Source organism: Mixophyes fleayi, chromosome 5 (assembly GCF_038048845.1).
Source record: "Mixophyes fleayi isolate aMixFle1 chromosome 5, aMixFle1.hap1, whole genome shotgun sequence".
Classification (NCBI taxonomy): domain Eukaryota; kingdom Metazoa; phylum Chordata; class Amphibia; order Anura; family Limnodynastidae; genus Mixophyes; species Mixophyes fleayi.
This window is the reverse complement of record NC_134406.1, coordinates 111,142,745-111,170,494: the sequence shown is the minus strand read 5'-3', so window position 1 is coordinate 111,170,494 and position 27,750 is coordinate 111,142,745. Positions and strand designations below refer to the sequence as shown.

The 27,750-nt window shown below is 41.1% G+C and overlaps 1 protein-coding gene across 2 annotated transcripts in view; it reads right to left on the bottom strand.

Moving 5' to 3' along the window:
* Window positions 1–2,284: 2,284 nt before the first annotated feature.
* The window catches only part of NKD2 (NKD inhibitor of Wnt signaling pathway 2), a 149,635-nt gene continuing 124,169 nt past the window's right edge, over window positions 2,285–27,750 (bottom strand). For both annotated transcript variants that reach the window (XM_075212689.1, XM_075212690.1), the window contains 3 exons: window positions 22,503–22,575; window positions 21,734–21,864; window positions 2,285–3,516 (listed from right to left, as the gene is read on the bottom strand). In XM_075212689.1, coding sequence (XP_075068790.1) covers window positions 2,951–3,516; window positions 21,734–21,864; window positions 22,503–22,575 — 770 coding nt within the window. In that variant the 3' untranslated portion in view covers window positions 2,285–2,950. The remainder of the gene's footprint in view (window positions 3,517–21,733; window positions 21,865–22,502; window positions 22,576–27,750) is intronic.

Sequence of the window (27,750 nt, the reverse complement as noted above, 5' to 3'; positions counted from 1 at the left end):
CAAAAAGGTACCTTCAGTGAAGGGGATTTAGCTGGCTCACACTGAGTGTGCTATTTCCCATGCAGTGTAGGTACAGGGTACCTACGGTGAAGGGGATTTAGTCGCAACCAAAAAAACTTGCTAAAATCACATAATTTAGCTCTTTTTTATTTCTACGTCATTATTAACCTCAATAACATTAATTTCCAGTCAATTCCAGTCATTTTTTTGTCAAGTGACAAGAACACTGCTACCCCTCCTGTTTGTGTGAGCAATGGCACTGGATCTACTGGGGAGGGAGGTACTTATGGAATCCAAAACCCGCGAGATCCGACGATGTAACAATAATGTTTTACCTCGATTCAGATCAGAGGAAGCAGGAAAGTACCGAGCTACCTCTGCTCAGTACTCGGATTGGCGATGTTTCAGGTGTTGGTTCGGTTTTTGGAAAACCGGACCTGAGCAACTCTAGTTGATATGAACACTGTCCATAAGTTCTCCAAAGGACCTTACCTGCTACAAATTATTTCTTATGTCCTGAAAGCCTCACTACATGCACATAACGGCCACAGCTTGAAATCGCAACTCTTTCCTTTTCCGAGATAGTGTGTGTCTATCCACTTATGTCGTAGCAGGCCTCAGATTTATTCTATATATGCATCTAGAAATACAGAGTTCTCACATATCCAAACATAGATGCATCTTTTCCGCACACATCATAGACTGGCAAGCAAACATACCCTATAATAGAGCAGGCTCATCATTAGCAAGTCACCAGTTTATAGTACCAGTTTCTCTAGACCCGCGTACCATGCTTCGTCTGATTGATTACCTGTGTTTCATAACTAGGCTTTGGACTAACTTTCTATTTCTTGATCCCTGGCTACTATTCTATCACCTAAGTTTCAACTTTCCATTCTTGGACTTTTTTTGCACTTAAAGGTATAGCAACTTTTAAAGTTATATTAAAGGTCATTCTTAAGACTGTTAATATCAACTCTTGTTATTGGAATTCACCAGTTAATATTTTTCCTATCACATGACAGATCTTAGAATGTAGAGACCACTAGAATGTTCTCGATTGTATACTGGTCGCTAGAATGCTCTCTGTATTGAGGTCACTTGAATAATCTTTGCATTGTTAATTGGTCAATTAAATTCTCTGTGTATTGTATAGAGATCACAAGAATGCTCTCTGTATTGTATGTCAGTCAGTAACATGCTGTCTGTATTGTATATCAGCCACTAGCTCTGTGTATTGTATACCGGTCAATAGCTTATAATCTGCATTGAATAGTACTCAGATGGCACTGATATTTGTTGAATTTGATTATAGCTCTTTGACACAACAATTTTTCATTAGATTCTAAAGAAATTTTCATAGAAACACTAACTCTGGGAATGAGACACACATCGCAATTTTGTTGTTTAACATGACCACTAAACAACCATGTCAGTGGACAAATTATATTGATCCAGTTTTTTTGTTTTTACACCAAAGAACTGAAACGGTCTCCTGCATTTGCTGAATTATAAGGACTACCTTTGACACATGCATGAGGGTCATTGTTCAATTGCTATTATTTTTTTTTACCGCATGACACATTGTTTTTCTATTTGGCCCAAATGACTAACAAACACCAGCAAACATCATGAACAGCCTTTTGTAGGACTTTGTTGGTGTTTAAATATTAATCTATATGCCGAATTATGAATGTGTTATAGGTCTTACCAACGTACTCATTGCTTAATGACTGGAAAACAAACTAGGAATACTTATTTTTCTAGATATCAGACACATTGGCCTGAGTCATTAAGTAAAGTTAAGCAAAAAAAAGGACTAAATGTTCTCTGGGACAAACCATGTTACAATGCAAGGGGTTCAATTTAGTTTATTATTTTGCGCAGAAGTTAAATACTGGCTGTTTTTTCATTTAGCACACAAACACTTGATAGCTTTATTTTTACACTGAAATCTAAAGTTGATCTAGGACATGCCCTATCCCAACTATAAATCTGTCCCTATATGTTAAATTTACTTCCCCTTCTAATGCAACATGGTTTTGCCCAGGTGCAAAGTTACTCCTTTTTATACTTTGCTCTCCTTACTGACTCAGGCCCATAATGCACAAACAGAATAGAAGAGGTGATCCAGAGGGGTAAAATATGAAACCAGTGTTGCTTTCATAACTAAAGCAAACTTGAGATGTCCTGGCTTCCCTTTTCAAAAAAAAGCCAAAGATAAATTGTTTAACACACAATGACACCTGTTAGCTGTAAAACAATCTTCTCCAATAATGGTAGATGTTATTTATTGTGTAAATGACAGTATGAAAGTTTGTTGTAAATGCAATAAAAATTAATATTCAAAAAAAAATCGGGACCTTAGCCTTAACTACAATAATCATTCATCTTTGCTGCAGATCATACATGACTCTCCATGTTCACATGATGATTATTCCAGTGAGCCTAATTAATAAAACATTTCTAGCTTAATTCTTAACAAATACCATCTATAAATGTGTGTGGAAAGTAATACAATTTCTCTTACAATGCAGTAATAATACAAAGTCATACAAGTTGCAAAGTATTGAAAATGACTGACAATAATAAAACATCATTATAAAATGGACATAAGTAGTTATAACTGTTTCTTCTAAAAATATAAATATATATCTTAGATTACATAAAAATAATATAGTAGCTTAAACTGGCAGTGGTTTTAAAATGCATATCCAAAATCCTTTGAATATAAATCCAGGAAATACATATAGGGGACATATAGAAAACAAATTATAGCCCTGCAGCTGCATATAAACCTGAGATAAAAAGTGGATCAATTAGTAATACAAGTTACTTCCTTCTTTCTTCACTATGTAGATACGGAAACACTTTAAGAGAGAGAAAAATGTCTTTTTTTTTTTCTCTCCAAATGATTGTCTACAAAAGTGTGTCAACAAATGTCCTGGTTTTATGACTGGTGGTAGTGGTGGTAGTGGTGGTGATGATGATGTTCATGATGATGATGATGCTCATGTCTCTGGATGACAGGAATAACATATCCCTCATTGGTTAAAACTGGTGGAAAATCACGAATGAATTCATGCTCCACAGCTGGTTGGGAAACAGTGGCCTTTAGTGGAGAATGAATATCCTTACTTTTCTGTCTGTATTTTTTGTGATTGTATTGCTGTTGCTGGAGGTGGTAAATATCTTGCCCACTTTGAAATGCTTGAGCCTGACTTACCGGCATGTTGTAGTTAACACCCTTTCCTGATTTCCCGCTGTTTATTCCATTGGGAAAAACAGAAGGTTTTCCACAGCCTTTAGATTTGAAAAATTGTTTATCTTGACTTTTATTCCTTTGCTGCATTTCAGATAGTCGAGGCATGGGTTCTACAGCTGGGGCTAAATAATCATTGAGCACCTGTGACCTGCGATGATATACTGGATGGGCATCAGATTCCTGTGAGCGTGATCTGCTCTGAGATTGAGAGCTCTTGTACTGCACTTGTCTTGTCTGTTCCTCAGGTGATCCTGTGGAAAGTATACATAGAGACATCTATATATTAAATGTACTCCTTTTCTATGCTCTGTGAGTTAACAATAAGACACATTTTTCTGACTCCAAGGGATGACAGATTTATACACTCCCACAACGAGATTTCTGTCACATTTGAATAAGGAATTCAATTATAAATAATTCGAAATTATTGTTGTGTCAAAATACAAATACAAAATCTTTCAGATGTTGTGCCAGTGTGTCTATAAAATTGTAGGAAAATATTGTAACAGGCAGAAATGACAGATGAACAAAATCTATAACAAGTTAAATGGAAAGGGCTACAGCACTACATACCCACAATATTCTAGCATTGCAACCGTCAAAAGGGAGAACATTTACTTTTATTTATACGAGGAATGTCTATTAAATAACAAGACTGATTAAATAACTCACCTTTATTTATTGGTATTACAAATCTAATGTTTCTCCCCTTCAATATACTCCCCATTTGCACTAATACATCGCTGTAGTCTTGTTTTCCATTGGTCGAAGACATCGAGCAAATCAATTTCTGTCACTTTTCAACATATCTGCCGTTTTCTTCTTTACAGCATCAACTGACTCAAAATGTGTCTCTTTAAGCACTGATTTAACTTTTGGGAAAAGATAAAAATCGCAAGGTGCTAAATCGGACAAATATGGAGGATGTTCAAGTGTAGTAATGTGTTTGTCAGTCAAAAACTGCTTCACAGAAAGTGCTGTGTGAGCAGGCGCATTGTCCTGGTGAAGAAAGAAATCATTTTTGCACAGTTGCGGACGTTTCTTTCTGACTCTCTCTCAGCTTTTGCAAAAATTCCTTATAATGATGCTGATTAACTGTTGTGCCTTCCGGAACCCATTCTTCCAAAATTACACCCTTGATATAAAAAAAAACAATGAGCATTGCTTTGAATTTTGATTTGCTTTGACAAGCTTTTTTCATTCTTGGTGATGACGGTGTTTTCCAGTGCATTGACTGACTTTTGGTTTCAGGATCGTACTGGAAGATCCAGGTCTCATCACAAGTGATTACTTTATGAAAAGGATTGGATCTGTGTGAAGTTGCTGCAGAATGTCCACACGACATTCCTTGCAACATTCTTTTTGCTCTGGTGTGAGAACCCTTGGGACCATCTTTGCACAAACTTTCGTCATGTTAAGATCCTCACGCAAAATTTTCCATACGGTGTCTTTGTCCATGTTCATGGATTCAGCTATCATTCGAAACAATCTGATTTTTTTCTACATTTTCTTCGGTTCTTGAAGTGCAAAGTCGTCCAGGGCATTCATCATCTTCTACATTCTCACGTCCCTGGCTAGATCTTTTGTGCCACTCAAACACATGTGCTCGAGCCAGACAGTCATTCCCATAGGTCGTAGTAAGCATTTGAATACATTCTGTTGGTGTTTTGTGCAATTTTACAAAAAAATTCATATTAACACGTTGTTCAACTTTTAAACTTAGTATTTTTTCGGCACTCTACTGAAAACACAATCAAACTAAATGGCAACTCACAATCAACTGAACGTCATAGAGTGTTGCAGTTTGTCCTGCAGTTTCAGACCGGTTCAAAGTTACTATGTATGCAGTTATAACCGGTTCTGACTGTATTGTTTACTAGGTGGAATCACAGTCTCGTTATTTAATAGACATACCTTGTATATTTGCTTAAATTGGTTATTAACTATGTAAAAAAGAATGACTATATAAAATGGGGAATACTACATTCAAAGCAGCTCATAATTCTCATCAAACATAAAATATCTGTAAATCAAAGTTGCCTACTCTCCTGAAGTTCGGGTTATCCTCACAGATTCCCGGAAGAGTAGGCAACCACCTGAATACTTGTGGAGGTGGGGCTTAATGATGCAATTGCGCCATTAAGCCCCACCCACGCTATGCAATACCATGGCATCGCTATGCCCCCTCCTGCAGTTGTCCTATGACTTTGCTTCCGGGAGATCCCGGAGGAACGATTTTAAAAGTAGGCAAGTATGCTGTAAACATTGAAAATGTAATTAAATTAATCTTTTTGGATTATTTTTCTGTTTTTACTGACATGTAAAATAGTGTAATTTAGTATAGTATCTCACCACAGTTAAAGAGACAAGCAAATATTTAGCATATGTAAATATTAAGGACCTGATTCTGAGTGGAATGCAAGGATAACTTATGATTGAAAAAGTTGGACACCGGTGTATGCATATGTACACTGTATTCAGGGTTGAAGATGTGTCCAGGTCAGAATGTCTAGCAGATGCATGCGGTTAACAACCGATACACCCCTCAGAGACAGACTTGCTAATATATACAAAAAAACAAAAACCTTTTATTTTATGTTAAAACCACAATTGCTCTGAAGCATCATTTAAACTTGAGTTAACCTAGCTAATGCAGCAGGAACAACTTCCCCACATGCGTACAAAAAAAATAATCTTTGCTACAACACGCTTGGCATATCCTAATCTATGGGCAAACCAGTACTAAATTCTTAATAAGCATCTAAGAATCATTTGCAAACCTCTAATTACAAATGGTTTGCTGTTCATTAGCATCATCAGCTACTTATACCAACAGGGCTGCCACCAGAAATTGCGGGGCCCAGTGCAAGTGTAACAGCCAGGGTCCCTTCCTTACTTCTCTCACCACATCCTCATTTTTAAATCATTCTCTACCCAACATTTGCGCCTCTCCCATTCTCTACAGTCATCCCTCGTCCCTGGTTCCTTCTAACCCCTGCAGTAGTTTACTTACCTGTCTGCATCTTCTTGCTGTATCCGTTTGGCTCCTCTCTATTAACAGCGCTGTGATGCATTATTTCAGCTATGCTGCAGGGAGCCTCTCTGCCTTGTCGCGGCTCTATGTCCGAGAGCCGGGCACCTGAGGGGCTGGGACTGGATCAAATGGTGGCAGCTCTGGGACCCCGACATCTTGGTAGTGGTGGCAGACATGCTGCCTACAAGGGTGCCCGCCCGCTGTCGCATCCACAGAAGTCTCGCCCCACACCACCTCTAACATCTCAGGAGCAGCTGCTGCCTAGAAATGGCGCCTGCTACCTCCCTAAATTCACTGTGGAGTAGAGCTGCTCACTGACCCCCGTGTTTTGGTTTTGGATCTGGATTACCGTCGTGTTTTGGTTTTGGTTTGGTTTGGTTTTGCAATTTTGTTTAAAAATCAATGTTTTTGGGCATAAAATAACCGAATTTAGTGCTCCACCTGTTTCTTGGATAAGTAAGGTAATTCTAAAGCTAATAAATTAGGAAGAAAACAGTTTAATCCCTGGTAGGCTGTCCTTAATTCTGCAGACAAACCTGATTGTCTTCCTCTCCATCTTAGCCTATTAGCAATGCAGCCATCGTCTTTGTGTGTATATTACACCCCACACTTATAGTAAATATATAAAGAAATGGACAAACACAGTTTGGTTTCTGTCTCTCTAGGCCCCCCTCTACTTGTAAAAAATACTAAAAAATTCAGCCGTTATAGACTGTACAACATAAATTGAAAAGGACAAAGCCAGTTTGGTTTCTGTCTCTATAACGCCCCCCCCCTCACCTCCACTTGTAGTTAAATAGAAAAAAATCAGCCTGCATAGACTGAACAATATAAAAAATAAATGGAACAAGGTAGTTTGGTGGCTGTCTATGACCCCCCCCCCCTCCCCCCTCCCCCCTCCCTCCCCCCTCCCTCCACTTGTAGTTGATTAGAAAAAAAAGCAGCCTGCATAGACTGTAGAATTAGAATATAAAAATAAATGGACCAAGGTAGTTTGGTGGCTATCTATGATTCCCCCCCCCCCCCGCCCTCCACTTGTAGTTGAATAGAAAAAAAGCAGCCTGCATAGACTGTAGAATTAGAATGTAAAAATAAATGGACAAAGGCAGTTTGGTATCTGTCTGCATCAGACCCCTCTCCACTAGGAGTAAAATAGAAAACTATTCAGCTGTTATAGAGTCTAGAATATAAATAGAAATTGAGAAAGGCAATTTGGTATCTGTCTGCATCATAATCATCATCATCATCATCATTAGTGCCCTCGTCGCCTAAACAAATCTCCCCCTCATCCTCTTCTAATTCCAAAGTGGCATCCTCAATTGCTACACTTGGGCTGTTAAGGCACACATCAGCAGAACTGCTGAAAGGACCCTTCTTTATGGGTACACTGTCACTAACAGAATGCTCACGATTAGACATACCACTGGTGGATGGACTCTCCACAGGGATTTGTGTCATTTCTGATTCAGAGCATACATTATCCTCTAATGCCTTACTGTTTTCTTGCAGCTTGGCTTTGACGCGTAACAGTAGTTGTGCACCACTTTTAGACTCCAAATGACTTGGTCTTGCTTGGTCACGAGTGACCGTACAAGAAGAAGGCTCGGTAACATATTTTGATCTGCCACTAATAGAGAAAGGCGAAGGCCTCATTCCTTCTTTGCCACTACGTGTGTAGAATGGCATGTTGGCAAATTTATTTTTATCGGCAGTTAACTTTTCCTCAGTTACACTTCTTTTTCGCTTCAACACGGTAAATTTTTTTGGGGTGTGTGTTTTTTTCCCCTGATTTAAAAAGACTATGTACTTTTGCATCGCCTTTCCCAGATGTCGTACTTGGAACACTACCATCAGGACTGGTGACAGAACCTGGTTGCTGATTCTGCTCATATGTGGACTGCTTTGAATCCATTTTAATGAGCCCAAAGCACTTAGTGCCAAAAATTGCATTAGATAGATACTGCTGACAAATATGACTTTTTTTGACAGCCAGAAAAATTACTGTAAAACACTGGGGAATATGGGACACCCCAAAAGCACTTGGAGTGCCAAAAATTGAAAAAAAAGCCTCCTCTATCCTCCTCTCTTACTGCTCTAACAATTGCTAATACAATTGGTATTAATATTAGAATTGTATAGAATAGAATAGAAACAATAATGTGTCCAATTATTGCTCTGTCCCTGCGCTAATATAGCCTGTGACCTAAGCTTGCTCTCTCCCTCTGTTGAATGGCGATGGATTGCTGTGGATGCGGGTATTTATGCTTTTCAAATCTCGCGAGAACAGAGCTCAGAAATATGAATATGTCACGTTGACGTTTTGCCTCGATTTCGATTCCGAATGGGCGGGAGAGTACCGAGCCTGTTCGGCTCGGTACTCGGATAGGTGAAATTCGGATGGATTTGGATCTCGGGGAACCGATCCCGCCCATCTCTACTGTGGAGGCCCTTTCCACTAATAAATTTGTTTGGGCCCAAGGCTGGTGGGGCCCCACTCTACTGTTGGGTCCCATACTGTTGTACTCCCTGTACTCCACTTATGGTGGCCCTGCCTGCCAATGAACACTCGGAAAAAAGTCATATCTGCAACTACATCCCAGTCTGAATCTGTATTCAAATGGTTGAACAAGCCTGCTTACTTTAAGGTGCCTATGTTAGAACACCTTTTCTCTCCCCTTTCACCCCTTCAGGCATAAGGATTTCGAAGTGCCAAAAAGTTATGAATATCCGCAGTTGCGTATGTTCACTTTCTGAGCAAGCACAGTGTGAAAAAAAGCACACAAATATACTATGCAAATGAATGTATGTCTCAGCCATAAAATGTTTAACCAATACAGTATTATTATAGAATAAATTGACAAAAAGTAGCATTGCAACTCATAAAATTTGGAAGTGATTTTAAAATTCAGTAAATTCAAGAAAATGCAAAATGTAAAAAAATCTGTTTTCCAAAAATGAAAAAAAAACAAAAATTCTAATGCCAAAATGTTTTTTTGCAGCAAAAACAATAACATTCAGGCGCTAAAAGATGAACTAGGAAGAGTAATTGTAAGAGAAAGTTGATCTTTCAGATATATTCTTTTCTGTCTGTTTACAAATGATATAAATGATAGAAAATATGTTGTTTAACAATAACCTAAGTACACCATTAAATATTAAGAATATTAATACTATGGCAAGAGCAGGGCGACAGGGTACTTGAAAATAAAGGTTAAGACGGCTTTGCATCCCCCTTCTCATCACTGCTTGATGCCAGGAATATGTTTATCCTGCCAGGGGGGCAAGACTCAAGACAGCAGTCTATTTTAGTGGAAAAAAATGCAGATGGCTCAGTGACCCAGCCCAAGGTAGCCCATTATGGGACCGCCCCGGGGGGGGGGGGGGGGGGGGGAATGCCCCCCAGCCCAGCCTGCCCCTGTGTCCTGCACAGAATGTATCAATTATAAGTGTTTTAATGTTAGACATTTTCTTAAATGTTCCGAAAGGATCTACTTTCACTTGGAGACTTTGTGATACTGACTGGTGGCACCCAGACTATTTGCACGTCAACCACTGTAACAAGACTTTGCAGGACTTATTCTGCCCAGTGGTCGGCCATGTGTGCCAGAATGCAACTATGGCCAGAGCATGCATTCACCTAAAGTATGGAAATGGGTAACTTATGGGATGTTTTTGACAAGGACACTAGCCCACCTAGATGATTTAAATGTGTAGGATGGTAGTATATACAATGAAGGATTTGTATGATAAATGGTAGTGCAAGTAATATACAGTTTTAACAGTTGAATATACACAGATGTAAAACATAACGTACATTTTTCAAAAGACAAACCTAGGATTAATCGCTGTCTCTGATTAGTAATACCATTGGAAGTACATTGTACACACCAGTTGACACAGAATTTAAAATTTAAAATAGGCAGCATCTCTTTTGCAGATCTACCACCTCATCACTTTATATACATGGACACATTGAGTGCCATCTACTGAAAGCAGCCAATTCAACAGCGGTTTATGACCACTGCACACTATGACAAGTGAAGCCATAAGCTGAATGTCCTTAAACGAAGAGGATAGGATTAATGTCAGACAATGACACAGTCTTGGTTAAGCCCACTGTTGATTCCAGCCAATGATTTTGTTTGTGGGAGTGTCCTAGTTATCATATAGTATCTCACAGCACATGTGCAAACTTCTTCCTGGTTGAAAATTCCATTGGAGACTCCATTGCTGCAGGCTCAGTATCAGTTCAAAAGCATACCTTAAATTCCTCCTTATTCCTCTTTATTTTTTATTCCCACATTTTCATTGCTTTTCTCTCTTCCCCCTTTTTTCTTCCCCCTTGTTTCCTCGGGTCCCTCACTCCCTGTTCGCACCCTATGTTCCATCCCAGCAGATCTGCACCCCCTCCCAATCCCCTCGACCCCTCTTCCAATCCCAACCCTCCTTCTGTGGTCTCTGACCCCCCCCTCCCGCTGCTGAGCACCAGGTAATACTGCCCCTGTTTCTAACAGTCGGGGCAGAAGTGGCCACGCGCACGCAAAGCCCCAGCTGTGCATGCGCAACGATCTCGAGCTCCGAAGCGAGCAGCTTTGCTGTCCGACTCTGGAATTGCTTCCCTGCAAACTCTGCAGCGACATGTGGATCCACTAGTAGACTCCTCTTTAAATATTCACGTTGCTGGGGGACCTGTAAATGTTAGCATTCCACTGGTTACCGCTATTAACCTCTCCATACCCCCTTTCTCTGCCCTGTAGGTGTCTCAGAATAGGGCGCCCCCTTTCTCTCACAACAGGTCTATGGAAGCAGTGTGCCTGCTAATCCCCCTGATGCTAGCCCAGTTTCTAGTGCCCTTCCCTATCCGTCAAGTCAACAGCAAGCCATGTCTCTGCCCCTTACTCAGTCCCATGCCACCTCTCCTGTGCCACAACAAAACATCCCCCCTCCCTCCACACACACAGCATTTTTCCTGAATCCCCTGCCCTCTGGCTTTTTAGTGCCACAGAGCATCTCAAATCCCAGGACAGCCTCCTCCCACAATTTAAGAGCCCCCACCCCCATGTCTATTAACACATGGCCAACAGGTAACGATAATCACCCCATTAGTGATTATTCATCTTCTTGGCCTTTTCCACCAGCAGCCTTCAATCCATCCCCATCTACAGCAGTATATTCCTTCAATACGCAGTCCCATTTACAGTCCGGGTGGTCCGATACGTACTTGCCACCCAGGGCTCACCCCTGTCGCATTCCTAAATTCCCCCCATACTATAGTTAATGGGAGCTCCCTAGGGCACAGCACATTCCTTCTTCTACCTTTCCCTCCCCTGGTCAATTGCTGGCGGGCCAGGCCCCCCGCCCCCACCCTCCACAATAGAAAGGGCACAATCCATGTCCAATCCCCTTAGTACCTTGCCTTTCGGTGATGCTGCTAACCTCTCTGCTTTGTCAGCAACACAGGTGCATATGTCGAAGTCAACAGGTCCTTTGCCGGCAAGACCGCTGAATTTGAGTACGTTCCAGACATCGGGTCCAGTAGTTTCAGCTCCGGAAACAACTTCGGGGAACCCTACCATTGAGGAAGATACGGAGTCCACATCGGGTGAGCATAACAACTTTTTTTTCTGCACCTTTACACACACACAGCCCACCAAAAGACCGCACTATAGAAGGTTCGTCAGAGGACGAGCAGGGTCCGTGGAAACTGATGCGAATTCTCCATGAACATTTTAGCGGGTCAAAAACTCAGAAAAAAGATAGCCAATTCCCCAATAAGTCTGCAGGTAGGAGCACAGGCGTCGTTAAATGTTACAACACAGCCTTGCTTAGTGGTCTTCGCCCCAGCGCTCGCGATCGTATAAAGAAAGGTTTCTATGTTGACTTATTTGCATTGACGGAAGAGGCCAGGAAGGATTTAGCGGCAGCTAAAGACAAGGGAGGAATAGGTGAGGATGCCTTTAAATCCTTTCTCTTATGGGTATCAGGTTTCTCATCATTCGCGGCCACGTACATAACGCCCAGAGGCGGTTTCCGACGTCTGGCGATACCTCTACCTTATAACAGACATCTTCTTGACCGGCGACAGGTAATATTGGCGCACTTACAATGAAAAGTTTAAGAAAGGCGTGTCAGGGGGACAGATGATCCCTTTTGACTGTATGGATGTCGAGGGATGGGTGAAAATGGTTCGGATTGGGGCGAACACAACCCTACAAGTCAGCAGCTCTAGGTTTCCGGCGCAGGGCAATACTCCCCAAAACACGAAAATCAGATGTTTTGCCTACAATAGCAGGGTGTGCACTCACGGGGCAAACTGTTGATACAAACACATCTGCTCACAATGTTGTGGCCCCCACTCGGTGAAGGATTGTTCACGTCCCAACACCAGCTGTAGCAAGGGCCGGGGAGGCCCCCTTTCTACTTTTTAAAGCCCACTCCCCTATTCAAATAGAGGAACTGCATCGTTGGTTTAGGCTCTCTCCAAATGCGGAATTGGTTTCTTTTTTACGGGATGGCTTTCAGTTCGGTTTCAAACTCAGTTAACAGAGAGGTTCATGCTCGCGCTGTATGGAATTTATGCTCAGCACTCAAATTACCGGAAGTTGTAGCTGATAAAATACGGAAAAAGGTTAAGTTAGGCCACATGTTATGTCCATTTCCCCTTCCTCCTATACCAGGGTTAGTAATTTCACCAGTAGTAGTCCCTAAAAAAGAGGCTGAGAAGTATAAACTTATTCAGCATTCGTCCCACCCATGCGGTAGTTCTGAAGATGACTCCATTGATTCCAGACATAGCTCTGTCTCATATCAATCGTTTGAGACAGCACTCAATATAGTAAAAGTTTTTGGGCGCATTGCTTGCAAAATTGGACATTGAATCTGCTTTCCGCCTCCTTCCCCTGCATCCGAAACCCCATGAATTAAAAAATTCATGGGGTTTCGGCTGCCTGATGGGTTTTACGTGGACATTTGTCTCCCCATGGGTTGTTCAGTCTTGTGCATTTTTTGAGAAGTTCAGCTCCTTCCTGCACTGGTGTATCCAGGCATGAACGGGTCATGGAGGTATAGCTCATTACTTCAATGACTTCTTGTTCATAGGCCCGGGTGATTCCTCTATATGTCAAGACGCTCTTAAGTCAGCTCAAGATATTTTCGCTGTCCTGGGAGTCCCGGTAGTGCAGAATAAGACTGAAGTACCACCGACCTGTCTCTCTTTCTTAGGCATCGAAATAGATTCCATTGCCGCCTTCCCATTGATAAGATAGTTAAACTCCGCACCTTGATAAATACAGCCCTGTCCTCCCACAAGCTTCCCCTCCGTTGGATACAGGCCTTGTTGGGTTCATTCAACTTCACGTGTCGGGTAATTCCCATGGGTCGAGTGTTCTGCAGAAAAGTTGGCCACCGCGGGTCATACATGTCCACATAGCAGGGTACACTTATCAGATGAGATAAAAGGAGATTTAGCAGTTTGGTCCACCTTTCTTGCTTCATTTAATGGCGTCCGCATTTGGCCCTCAAGTCCCGTATCCAGTAAAATCCTTGATTTGCATACTGTCAGAATCACTAGGTGGAATTGATGATACCTGCCAGCAGTTGGCGCTACTGAGTACTGAGGCATGGAGTCTAACATACCACCAGGAACCCCTGCAAGGAAGTATGGACTTTGCTGCAAGGGACGTGCAAGTCGCGGCCCTCAGTATCAGTCACCTGGCGAGGTAACACTTGAGGCAGCGGTGACAGCACACCAGGAGGCAGGATGGAAGAGTAGTCAGCAAGCCGGATCAAGACCAGAGGAACGGAAGCAGGAGAATGGTCAGGAAGCCGGGTCAATACCAAATATCACTCTAAGCCAGAATCAGGAACCAAAAGGAGAAGTCAGGAACAAGCCGGGGTCAGAATCCAAATAACAGCAACACAGGAACAAACGCTGGAGGAAGGCTGAAGACCAAATACTCTGGCAGTAGACATGTGTCAGAGGCTGCTTTATATACCCTAAGGTGCCTCCTGATTGGGTTAGGGAGATTTTGGCGGTAAGACATGCTGGCTGCAGACAGGTGAGCAGAGATAGCGTCCCACTGCTAGGCAACAGGATGTGGTTGCTGAGAAGGTGCAGGCGTCCGTCTCCTGCACCAAGTGTCAGTGCGGAGATGGCGCCTGACACATACAGATGTGTCGAGGTCCTGTGGTTTCGGCACATTTTCAAGGGGCTTGGTGTGCATCATGCTGGTCCTAGTTCTGGTTCAATTCAGGTTTAGTCAACAACTTGTTAGTCCTCGAGTTTTTCCCAATCATAGTAGCAGTAGATCTTTGGTCCCTCCTCCTTCAGGGCCGCAATATCATATTCTGGTGTGATAACTTGGGAGTAGTTCAGTGCATCAATAAACAGATTGTATCCTCCCCACAGGCAATCATGCTGCTACAGCATCTAGTTCTTCGATGTTTAGAATATGATATTTCTCTTAAGGCGCTGCATTTGCCAGGAGTGGATAATGAAATTGCAGATGCCCTTTCACGACATCAGAGGAGACGCTTCCATGAACTTGCCCCTAAAGCTCAACTCACAGGTACTCTATGTCCATCTTATGTTTGGCAGATCATCAAGCCGGCATTCAAGGACTGGCATAGTCTTCCATAGCCCCTCACACCAGGAGATCATATAATGCAGCTTGGCAGCAATGAGTCACCTTCCTGGAGTCCAGAGGGAGTGTGAAACCGATAATAGCGATGACATGCTGGCGTTCGTTAGAACAAGATTTCAAGAAGGTATCACTAAGTCATCTGTTGCAGTCTTGTTAGCCGGTATATCTTTTACGGACTGTTTGTTAGGTAAAAGAGATTTGACAAACAATTTTTTGATTAGCAAAGCACTTAGGGGATGGAGTAAGTTGCAACCCCGTGAGGCAGATTTCAGGCATGCAGTGACTTTGGCTATGTTGCAACTAACTGTAGCGTTTCCATAGATTGCTCATGACTAATATGAGAACCTGTTATTTAGCAGCGCTTTTTCTCTAGCCTACTCTGGTGCCTTTTGCATAAGAGAGCTAGTGGCCCCTTCGCAGCCATCAGCAGGTAATGCAATCCTTGCTAGGTATGTTAACATCTCTGTTTCTCATGTGTCCTGTAAAATCCTCAGGTCGAAAACGGACCAGCTTGGCAGAGTACACTGGAACACATAACAGGCTCACAATGATAGTGATATGCCCGTTGGCTGTGCACACATTTTTCAGTAATACGTCCCATAATTAGCAGTTGGTGGTTAATGTCCTGTTCAAAAAAGCAATAGTACATGTAGGTCTAGATCCAGCCTCATTCGGTACCCATTCCTTCTGGTTTGGGGCAGCTACAGCCGTAGCCGAGTCAGGGGCGTCAGTAGAGTGTAATAAGTCCCGGGTCATCTGATGCGTATAAAGCTTACATTCACCCCACTCATGTGTAATTTAATTTGTGTTAACATTTCTCCCGCCCTTGTGTTAACCCAGGGTTCGCCTGCTCGTTGCTTTTAGCAGGGGCATGGAGGAATTTTCCCACTTTCTCATGGATCAAGGCCTGATTAGTGGTGTGCCTCCATAGTTTGATGGCTTTTTCCCCCTTTCTCATGGTTCATACCCCCCCCCCCGTGTTCAGATGTAGAGGATGATATAAGGCAGAAGCAGTCAAATGAGGTCAGTATTGGCCGGTGTCTGTTGGAGGTCCCTGTGTTTCTGCCTTCAGATGTTCCAGGTGTGAAGATTCGAGTATAGGTGGTTGGACACTCATATTTTCATTGGGCGGCCAGACATTATGCTGCTGCTAAATGCCCTCTATTTTCCCATCCTGTGCGCTGACTGGGTAGGAGAGGTTTAAAATGGTCCTCCCTGATTCCATTACTCTCGTCAGAAATTGAGCAACATACCCCCTGTGATATATTGTTAATTCACTATGGTGGCAACGACTTTGGTCACGGCAAGTCATTAGACCTCATTATAGCCATTAGAGAAGATTTATTTGATAAAACTCACTTGCCTGCAGTAACACTGTGCTGGTCTGAGGTGATTCCCAGGTTTCATTGGAGATGCCCCATCGCGGCACCAGTAATTCCGGGCCTGTTAAAGAAATTGAATAAATCCATAGGTAAAACTAGTGCAGTCCCTCGGAGTCTTGAGTATAAGGCACCCGTTAATCACGTTAGAGCAATGCCACCTTTATCATAGGGATGGGGTTCACCTCTCTGATGAGGGTTTGTTCTACTTCATCGAGCAGATCTTTTGGTAGTTGGGGGCAGTAATTAGGTCCCTTGGTGGTGGGCTGTAGACCGTTAAAGGCTACAGCTTTGGCAGAAAGGCAGCTATGAACCGGCGATCGGTAATACGGTACTATCGCTGATTGGCTGCAGGTCACTGCCCTCCTCGAAGTATTATGGCTCTTGGTTCCCCATCTGGGGGATCCCTTGATAGGCCTTGTGCGGGCAAGGCATTGTGAGTACAGAGGAGGTGTGGTCACTCTGCCGCCAGATTAAGCGCCGGCCAATCGTATAGGACTATTGTCCTGGGACCATTGGTTGCCTTATGGCCATACACTGTTTGGCTATGTATACTGGTTGTGCCATCTAGCAACTTGCCTTCTCCACCACCAATTTAAGCTCATTCATTATTCAATAAACTGTGACCTATTATTTTGCCAAAACTCTTGTGTCGTTATTTTAAGGTTTAAATAGTAGGTATTAAGGGGTAACGGCATTTAATGACACGTCTTCCATCTGCAGTTTATGGATAACCTTGTCACAGCGCTCCGTAAGCAAACATTCATATCCTTATACAATTGAACCTTGGAGACTGCAACACTAAACAAGATACGTGTTGTTTATGGACAATATTGCTTCCTTTAATTAAGAACACAGAAGCATTATAAATTGTTTCAATTTTGTGTCAACTGTTTGTACAATGTACCTGCAATTGTACTACTAATCAAAGAGAGCGATTTTTTCCTTGTTTTTGGCTACTGTATAATGTGCATGTTTTTACCTCTATGGATATTCAACAACTAAAAGTGTAGATTACTTACACTGCCATTTATCATACATTACCTTCTTTGTGTATACCTACAATTGTACGCTAGGGTCCTTGTTAAAACCTGTCACACGCCGGCCCCGCGAATAAGCACCGGCGTTGTTACCTCTCTCCCATAAGCGGTGATCCTGGTATCCTGAATTACAGTCCTGGTTCAACAGCCACTATCTGGTCTCCTGTTCTGCGCATGTGTTACCTACCACTCTCTCTTATGACCTCCTACCTGTTCCCATTGGTCCTGACACTTTGGAGCACTATTTAAACCTCCCATTTCCTTTTATACAATGCCTGTTCTTCAAGTTACTCACTCTCACTAAGGACTTGGCTCCGTTCGGTTCAACTCACCTGCTGCTGCTTTGCATCACCACTTTTGAACCAGCTGTAGCTTCTCTCCGTTGTCTCTACTAGAACTAGCGCTGCACCTGTATTCCCGGGCCGTGTTCTGTGTTCCATCTTCAGTTCAGTTAAGTTCTACTCCGCTACTACGTTATTGGAACTGCCGCTTTATCAGGAACTCTCCGCTGCTGCTGTATTACCATCTACGGATCAGCTAAGTTCCACACCGCTACTACCTTTATTTGAACTGCCGCTGTACCAGTAATTCACCTGCTATTGCTCTGAGTTACCATCTACGGATTAGCTGTAGTTCTACTCTACTATTGACTCTATTGTACTACCACTGTTCACGTGTGATGTCCTGAGTATCCATGTATTTGCCAGTTCTTTTCTATTCAGCTCCACTACTCATCTCAGCTCAGCATTACGATTAGACCGGCTTCCTGCTTATACCTTCAGTATTTCTCTGATCTACCGTTACCCTTCCTCTGTATCGGGCTCTGCCTATAGCTCTGCCACTACTCATTCTGAGAACCGCGACCTGCGGCATAGGTGCAGCAAATTCCATACCCTCTTGCGGGGGTCACTGGTGACCACCACCTACCGTTAGACTCCACACCCCTGAATGAGCCTCACTAGTTGGCAGCTACACGGGATTCACTAAATATTCACCAGTTTCCGTGACAAAACCATTAAGTTCTCTGATGGAAGGATAACTTAATTTACATATTTAGCTCTTACAACACCGACAGAGAGGGTATACTTCTATACAAGTAACTTATGGGATGGCTCAAGATGCCCATACCCTAGGGATTATGCTCTGATTCAATTGGTATCCTTTGTGTATTATCATTGCCAGCTAGACTTCCATAGCAAACACCACAGGGGACCCGCTACCTACGGGAGAAACTTGGAAACAGCCCAATGAGTAATAAGCAGGTACCAATTGGGCGAACAAGCGCTATGTAGTTCCTGATCTGCTGAAGCCACATCACCATGGGAATGAGAGTCTGGATCCAAGGAGGCATCACCACACCAATGGGAATTTTCTGCTTGGGCGAACAAGCGCTATGTAGTTCCTGATCTGCTGAAGCCACATCACCATAAGAATGAGAGTCTGGATCCAAGGAGGCATCACCACACCAATGGGAATTTTCTGCTTGGGCGAACAAGCGCTATGTAGTTCCTGATCTGCTGAAGCCACATCAGCATGGGAATGAGAGTCTAGATCCAAGGAGGCATCACCACACCAATGAGAATTTTCTGCTTGTAATACCAAGTAGGGGTTATGACTGCTGTTGGGTTGGTTGTAGATCATGCTGGTGATTGGTTCCCTTATAGCCTCTGAGAACTTCGCCACTTTGTGAGCATGTCAAAAGCAGAGATATATTGAGCTTGATCCTTACCTTGTTGATAGATGAATGAATATTGTGGTTCAACAGCCTGGACTGCACTTTGGGGGAACAGTGAGTATAAGCACCTTTCAGATAATGTAGTACATTAGGCTTTGTTGCTGTGAACCCACTGGTACTGGTTCCTTAAACTTCTGTAATCTGTTTGTTGTGCTGGTGCAGGAAAATCATTAATCCGGTATTCTCACAAATACGATCACTAATAATTAGTAATTGGCAAATTACTGTTAACATTTTTACTGCCTTGAGCCTCATACCAATTTACACTAAAAACCATGCATTTACTAACTTTTTTTCCCAAGTTAAAGTATGTAAACGGTTACTGGAAAGGAAATAAATGTGTACCAACTACTCCTGTATCAAAAATTATCACAAACAATAAAACTGCACATACTGAGTGCCTCACACAATGTATATAAATTTGCATAAATAAGTAAAACATTCCATTAAGATGTTAAATAAATAAAACTTAATTGATATATTCTAGCCAAGTGTTAAATTGTAAGTGCCACTGGGCATCAGGATGTAAATAATGTCCAATGTTGAAATATCAGATTCAATGAGATGGTAAAGCGATAGTAATCCACTGTATAGGAATATCAAAATACCCTCCCATATGATCAGCACATCATCAATGTAGCGCTTTCAGAGCACCAGGTTCATAGCCCAGCTATTATTGGACCAAATGAATAGGTTTTCCCAATAGCTCATATATAAATTTGCATAGCTGGACACGAACCTGGTGCCAATAGCTGTGCCTTGCAACTGTAGGAAAAAATGATCCTTAAACCAAAAATAGTTGTGGGTTAGAATAAATTCTATATTCTTTTAGGATAGTCTATTTGGTTGCAATTGAGGGAAGATTCTGTTTCCATAAAGTATATAGTGCTCTTTAAAAAGGTTGTGCTTAATGACTGTATGTAAGGATGACACATCACAGGTTACCAGCCAGCTCCCTGGTTTCCACATCACCTCCTCTAGGTGTTGCCGAACGTGAGTGGTGTCTTTGAGGTATGCCTTTTGTTTTTTGACATGCGGTTGAAGAAATGTATCACTGTAATGTGACAAGTTGGCAGTAATGGAGCCTATACCTGAAATAATGGCTCTTCTAGATTTTTGTGCATGTTAGGCGGCGGAAGGCTGTCACTGCCTCCAGTGTTAGCCCTAATAGGTTCATAGGCTCTTCCATCTTATCTGCTTACTGATGACTATATATTTCTTAAGATTTTTGATATTCCTATACAGTGGATTACTATCGCTTTACCATCTCATTGAATCTGATATTTTAACATTGGACATTACTTACATCCTGGTCACCAGTGGCACTTGCAATTTAATACTTGGCTAGAATATATCAACTAAGTTTTATTTATTTAACATCTTAATGGAAAGTTTTACGTATTATGCAAATTTATATACATTGTATGAGGCACTCAGTATGTACAGTTCTTTTATTGTTTGTGGTAATTTTTGATGGAGGAGTAGTTGCTACAAATTTAAAATTTGCTATTGCATTTTAATTGAATATTTTAAAGCATTGATATTGTTTATTATTAAACAGAATTAAAATACCAAAAGGTCTCAATTATTAGGAGCCAGGATATAATAACAATCATGGGATACCTATTAATTGCCAGGATAAGTATGGTCAATATTCATATACAGTAATTGATTGGAAACCATTAATCATTGTAGCTTAATTAAGATAAGACTGAAACATCAGCCAATGAGCGCATAACCTCTATTAACTAATTGTTTTATTGAGGGACGGATACCCTTGGTTTATGCAGCTCTTGCAACCTCGGAGTAGAGTGCAAATCCCCCCCTTTTGTATACTGGAAAGGAACCCATTGGTTCCATTGACCCCATACTTGCTTGGGAGTGGTGGTGACATGTGGTAGTGTTTTTTGCATGCTGCCCGCTTTACATGTCTCCACTACAAGTGTAGGAGCTGGGTATCATCACATGTCATTACTTTAATAATATGCTGTTTACCTTTAATTTGTCAAATTTAATTTTTCAACAATATAGGGGAAGAAATAATAACAAACATTTTTACCACTTTTAGAACACATTTGGCACACTTTTACATACCTTTATACAACCAGGATGTAACCCGTATGCCACCGGGACATTAACCCTCCTGACGTCGCAGCACCCACATTACAAATTTATAAAAAAAAATACATATTTGACACATACGACTCCTCAGCACTGGAAATGAACTCTTCCAATGCTGTGTCTTCTCCACATAGGGCATAATGGGACCCGGTTACACTTACATTATAACCTCTCAGTCTGAGAACCCAAACGAAAGATTTCTTCAATACTGCTACACATGCTGATATTTCCTGTACGTCCCCTACCTCACATTTTAATGTCTGTCCACTCTAAACAGAGTAGATACATTCCTAGCTTTTTACATTGCACAATTATATTATACTTTTTTCATTTTGATTAGTCTTGCTATTGTCACATTAATACCACATAAAGCTTATGTTTTACTTTGTGCTCAAAGAGAATATTTTCATATCATATAAGCAATGTAATTCACTACTGATCAATCACTGCAGTCTCATACATAAATTGTCTTTATCATTAACTAAACATTATTATGTATATATTTTTATATTCTCACCTGGACCAAATCTTGAAGTATAATTTTCTATTCCAGCTAAGTCAAGATAATGGTTTCTTCTTTCTGTATTTTCATCTACACAGTAGTGATCACCATTGTCATTGCAAGATTGTTGGTCAGTGACAGTTCTCCTGAAGAGCGATCAAATAATAAGATGAAATATAAATTTAAAACAAATATATAATTATGTTACTAAGAAAATTTGACTTTCTAATTTCCATTGCATTCCTCTCTCAAAGGGCACCATTTTTTAGCTACTGTTGAATCTGTCTGCTTCCTCTTTGCAGGAATAGTGCTAGTCGGATTTAAAATGAAGGTGACAGATGATATTAATATAACACTATATAGTAGGTAAGAAAATCTTGATCAAATTAAAAGTATGACATAGTAGGGGGTAGATTATATTTAAAATGCTTATTTATTGTGATGGTTTTTACGTAATGCCAAATAATAGTAAAACAGGGACAACCTAGGGCAGCTGTTCTCAAAATGTTAATTTAAATATACAGTGTAAATTTCCCAGGAAAAATGTATTATGCTTGTATTTTTGACCACTTTTTTCCCCCCCAAACTACATTTTGGTTATTTCACTTTAAATGGAACATAGATTATTAAGTGCAGAATTTCTGCAACATTCATGGGAAATAATATACAGAGAAAGCGTCCACTCCTTCCTCCTGTGGCATCACTCATTGATTATACAGTATGGAGGCAGGTTGTGTCCCAAACTGTAAAATAGGTCAAGTCAGTGATGAATGAGCATGTTTACCTGACATTGGCAGATAACCTTTTGTCCGCCATCTTCATTTCTTCAGACTGTTCAGTTCGGATACCCTGACAATCTGAGAAAATATTTATATTTTATATTTCATCAATGAAAGAACAACTCACAACAAAGAGGACCATTGCAATCAAGATTGTGAAGTAGTAATATCTAAAATATTTAAAGGAAAATATTGTTTTAAATATTTTGTAGAAACAAATGTAGAATTTGTTTCTAATTACCTGAAAATAGTACTTTAATAGTAAATTTGATGACAATTATTGGCAGTTAAAACTGAGAGACCAATGGAGCAACTGGGACAGAACCTAGAAACAGTGAGTAATATATGTTGGTCATATTTAGGTATTTATCAACACATCGGATGTCTCAGGTATTATAATCCCAATATATATATATATATATATATATATATATATATATATATATATATATATATACACACACTCTGTTTTATGAGGCTGTAGTGTGTGAGTAAGCTCACCCTGAAGAAATGTACTATAAGGTGATTCATACACCTGGGCATGGTCACTGATGCCATAACAAATGGACACATTTTAGTTTGCATATATATTTTATTTATATAGAGAGACTTGCCTACACTCGCCTCACACGCTTACTTATCACAAACAACCTATTGAATACTCTGCAGTCAGGCTTTCATTCTTATCATTCCACAGAGACGCGCTTCCCTAAATAAATTGAGTATTTGTAACATAGTAACATAGTAACATAGTTGATGAGGTTGAAAAAAGACACCAGTCCATCAAGTTCAACCTATTTTGGATCTCCTGCGATCCTGCACTTATATTTGAAATTAATCCAGAGTAGGCAACCGCCCATCTGTTTCAATTTTGAAAATCCCCCCAGACTCAATATTGCAATCCAATTTTTACCCTATATCCACTACTATCCTTTATTTTAAATTAACGGTCGTATCCCTGGATACACCTTTCCGCTAAAAATTTGTCTAACCCTTTCTTAAACATATCTATTGAATCTGCCATCACAACCTTCCCTGGCAATGAATTCCATATCTTGACTGCCCTTACTGTAAAGAACCCCTTCCTTTGCTGGTTGTGAAATTTCCTCTCCTCTAACCTTAGGGGATGACCACGAATCCTGTGTATGGTCCTTTGGGTAAAAAGTTCCCATGAAAGCTCTCTGTATTGACCCCTAATGTATTTGTACATAGTAATCATATCTCCCCTTAGGCGCCTCTTTTCTAAAGTAAACATGCCTAAACTGGCTAACCTTTCCTCATAACTTAATGACTCCATACCCTTTATCAATTTTGTCGCCCTTCTCTGAACCCTTTCTAGTTCCAAATTATCTTTTTTATAGAGTGGTGCCCAGAACTGTACTGCATATTCAAGATGAGGTCTTACCAATGATTTATACAGTGGCAAAATTACACTGTCTTCCCTTGCATCTATGCCCCTTTTTATGCATGCCAATACTTTGTTTGCCCTTGCAGCTGCTGCTTGACATTGAGCACTATTGCTAAGTCTACTGTCTACGAGCACTCCCAAATCCTTTTCCATTATAGATTCTCCCAAATTAATTCCATTTAATTTATAGATTGCGTTCTTGTTTTTGATCCCTGAATGCATAACCTTACATTTATCTGTGTTAAACCTCATATTCCATTTAGCCGCCCAATCCTCCAGTTTATTTAAGTCCCTCTGTAGAGAAGCTACATCTTGCTCTGATTTTATTACCTTACAGAGTTTAGTGTCATCTGCAAAAATAGAAACTTTACTCTCTAAACCATCACCAAGGTCATTAATAAATATATTAAAAAGGAGTGGTCCCAGCACGGAACCTTGAGGAACTCCACTTAAGACCTTTGACCAATTAGAAAATGTTCCATTTATCACAACTCTCTGTTCCCTATTCTCTAACCAGTTTTCGATCCAAGTACAAATTTTGATTTCTAGACCCAGTTCCCTTATTTTGTAAACCAACCTCTTGTGTGGCACTGTATCAAAGGCCTTTGCAAAATCTAAGTAGACCACATCTACTGTCCTGCCCATGTCTAAGTTCCCACTAACTTCCTCGTAGAAACTAATTAGATTAGTTTGACATGACCTATCCCTCACAAATCCATGTTGATTCCCACTTATAATTTTATTGCGTACCAAGTAATGCTGAATACTGTCCCTTAAAATACCTTCCAGTAGTTTCCCCACTATTGATGTCAGGCTTACAGGTCTATAATTCTCTGGTTGTGATCTCGTCCCCTTTTTAAACAACGGCACCACATCTGCTATTCGCCAATCCCTTGGTACTGAGCCTGATGAGATTGAATCTCTGAAAATTAAGAATAGCGGTCTAGCTATTTCCGAGTTTAATTCCATAAGGACCCTTGGGTGTATGCCATCTGGACCTGGAGCTTTATTTATCTTAATATTCTTCAGTCGCCTTTGGACTTCTTCCTCTGACAACCAAGTATTAATTAATGGCATGGTTTCATTTCCATTTTTATGTATTACTCCTGCCATTTGTTCCTCTCTGGTAAATACTGAAGAAAAGAACGTGTTTAATATCTCTGCTTTTTCCTTAGTATCATTTATCAATTCACCCATCTCACTTTTTAGGGGTCCTATATTATCTTTTTTAATCCTTTTGCCATTTATATACTTAAAAAACTTTTTGGGGTTTGTCTTACTTTCTTTTGCAACGTGCCTTTCATTTTCTAATTTAGCCAATCTAATTTCCTTTTTGCATGTTTTATTACATTCCTTGTACCTATGGAAGGACTCCTCTGACCCTTCAGACTTAAACAATTTAAATGCACGCTTCTTCCTTTGCATTTCTTCCCTTACCTTTTTATTTAGCCACATTGGTTTAGACTTAATTCTTTTACATTTATTTCCCATAGGAATGAACTTATACGTGTATGTTTGCAACAACATTTTAAAGACAGCCCACATTTCTTCCGTATTTTTTCCTTCAAAGGCTTTGTCCCAGTCTATGCTCTTTATAGACTCCTTTAGCATATTAAAATTTGCCTTTTTAAAGTTTAAAGTCCTAGTTGATCCCTTATACTGTTGTTTCTGGAAACTAATTTCAAATGAGACCATATTATGATCACTGTTTCCCAAGTGCTCCTTTACTTGAATATTTGATATTACGTCTACATTGTTTGTTATTACTAGGTCCAGTATAGTCCGGTTCCTAGTTGGTTCCTCAACTAATTGGGACATGTAATGGTCTTTTAGCGTGCTCAGAAACCTATTTCCCCTAGCTGTACCGCAGGTCTCAGTACTCCAATCAATGTCCGGATAATTAAAATCCCCCATAATTAAAATTTGACCTAGTTGTGTAGCCTTTTCAATTTGCTGTAGAAGTTGGGCTTCCTCAATCGTACTAATATCTGGCGGTTTATAGCATATCCCTATCAGAAACTTCTCTGAACTTTTTCCTCCGCTGGATATTTCCACCCACAATGCCTCTATATTATCACCAATATTCTCGTATATAACTTCCTGAATACTTGGTTTTAATTCTGGCTTAATATAAAGACATACTCCTCCTCCCCTTTTATTTACCCTATCCCTCCTGAAGAGAGAATAGCCTTCCAAGTTGACTGCCCAGTCATGTGTATCATCCCACCAGGTCTCAGTAATACCTATAATATCATACTGCTCATTCATTGCTACTAGTTCTAACTCCCCCATTTTACCTGTCAGGCTTCTTGCATTTGCAAGCATACACTTAAGTCTATTGCCTCCCTTGGGTATTTCTTTTTGCTTTAAAAAGGGCCGCTCCTTATTGGCTATGCTTCCCTTTCCCCCCTCTCCACCCCCTTTACTCTTGTTAAATTCCTCCTTACTACTCTCAATGTCTATCCCATAAATACTTGCTTGCCCCTCCCCCCCAGAGCCTAGTTTAAAATCTCCTCCAACCTTCTAACCATCCTCTCCCCTAGCACTGCAGCCCCCTCCTCATTCAGGTGCAATCCATCACGACAATAAAGATGGCAACTGACCGAGAAATCAGCCCAGTGCTCTAAGAATCCAAAACCCTCCTTCCTACACCAATCTTTTAGCCACGCATTAACCTCCCTAATCTCCCGCTGCCTCCCTGGACTAGCGCGTGGCACAGGTAGTATTTCCGAAAATACTACCTTGGATGTCCTTGCCTTAAGTTTGCGACCTATGTCCCTGAAATCATTCTTTAGGACACCCCTTCTTCCTCTAACTCGGTCATTGGTGCCAACATGCACCAAAACCGCTGGGTCATTCCCAGCCCCTCCCAACAATCTGTCCACCCGATCCGCAATATGCCGAGCCCGAGCACCCGGGAGACAACACACTGTTCGGCATGCACGGTCCCGGTAACAGATTGCCCTATCTACCTTCCTAATAATTGAATCCCCTACCACCACAATCTGCCTGGGTCCCTGAGTAACTTTGGTCCCCTCTGTGCTGGAGAGACCATTCCCCTGGTTGCTAGAGGAAGCAGTGTCATCCAACTCTACCAATTCTGAACTGCCTTCCACAGTATCTTCATCCAATCTGGCAAATCTGCTGGGATTGCCTAGCTCAGAACTGGCCTGCCTCTTCCTCCCTCTGCTACCCCTAGTAACTGTTACCCAGCTGCCTACCTGTGCATCCTCCTCTGTCTCTGCTCCACCCTGCTCAGATAACGCATCAACGGTGAGCTGTAAACTCTGCTCCAGGTTGGCAATGTCTCTCAATGTTGCAATGGTCTGCTTTAGATCAGTTACCTGGGCTTCCAAAGAGACCAATTGCTCACATTTCTCACAGAGGTATAAACCTTGGAACACTTGCTCCAAGTGTGCATACATATGACAAGATATGCATTGAGTGAGATCATCAAGCCTGCTACTACTCATCTTATTATGGCTAACCTAACTTCTTATAGCCCACAGTGAACTTTAGTACTAGCCTTTCCTAGCCACTTACCAGATTAAACCCCTTCCTGGATTCAACTCCTTAATGGAACCAACTCCACACTTTAAACAAAAACAGCACTTGAAATCAAAAAAGCAGTGAAATCACAAGCTCAATGAAATCGCTTGCTACCTCCTGTTAAATAGAGCTTGCACTAACCAGCTGTATCAACTATGCAATTAAACCACACCCACTAGCTCTAACAGAGAGAAGGAAAAAAAAACAAAAAAAAACCACTTAATAAACACACAGAAAAACGAATCCCGTTCAATAAACACACAGAATAATTCCCCAAACTATATCACTCTCTCAGC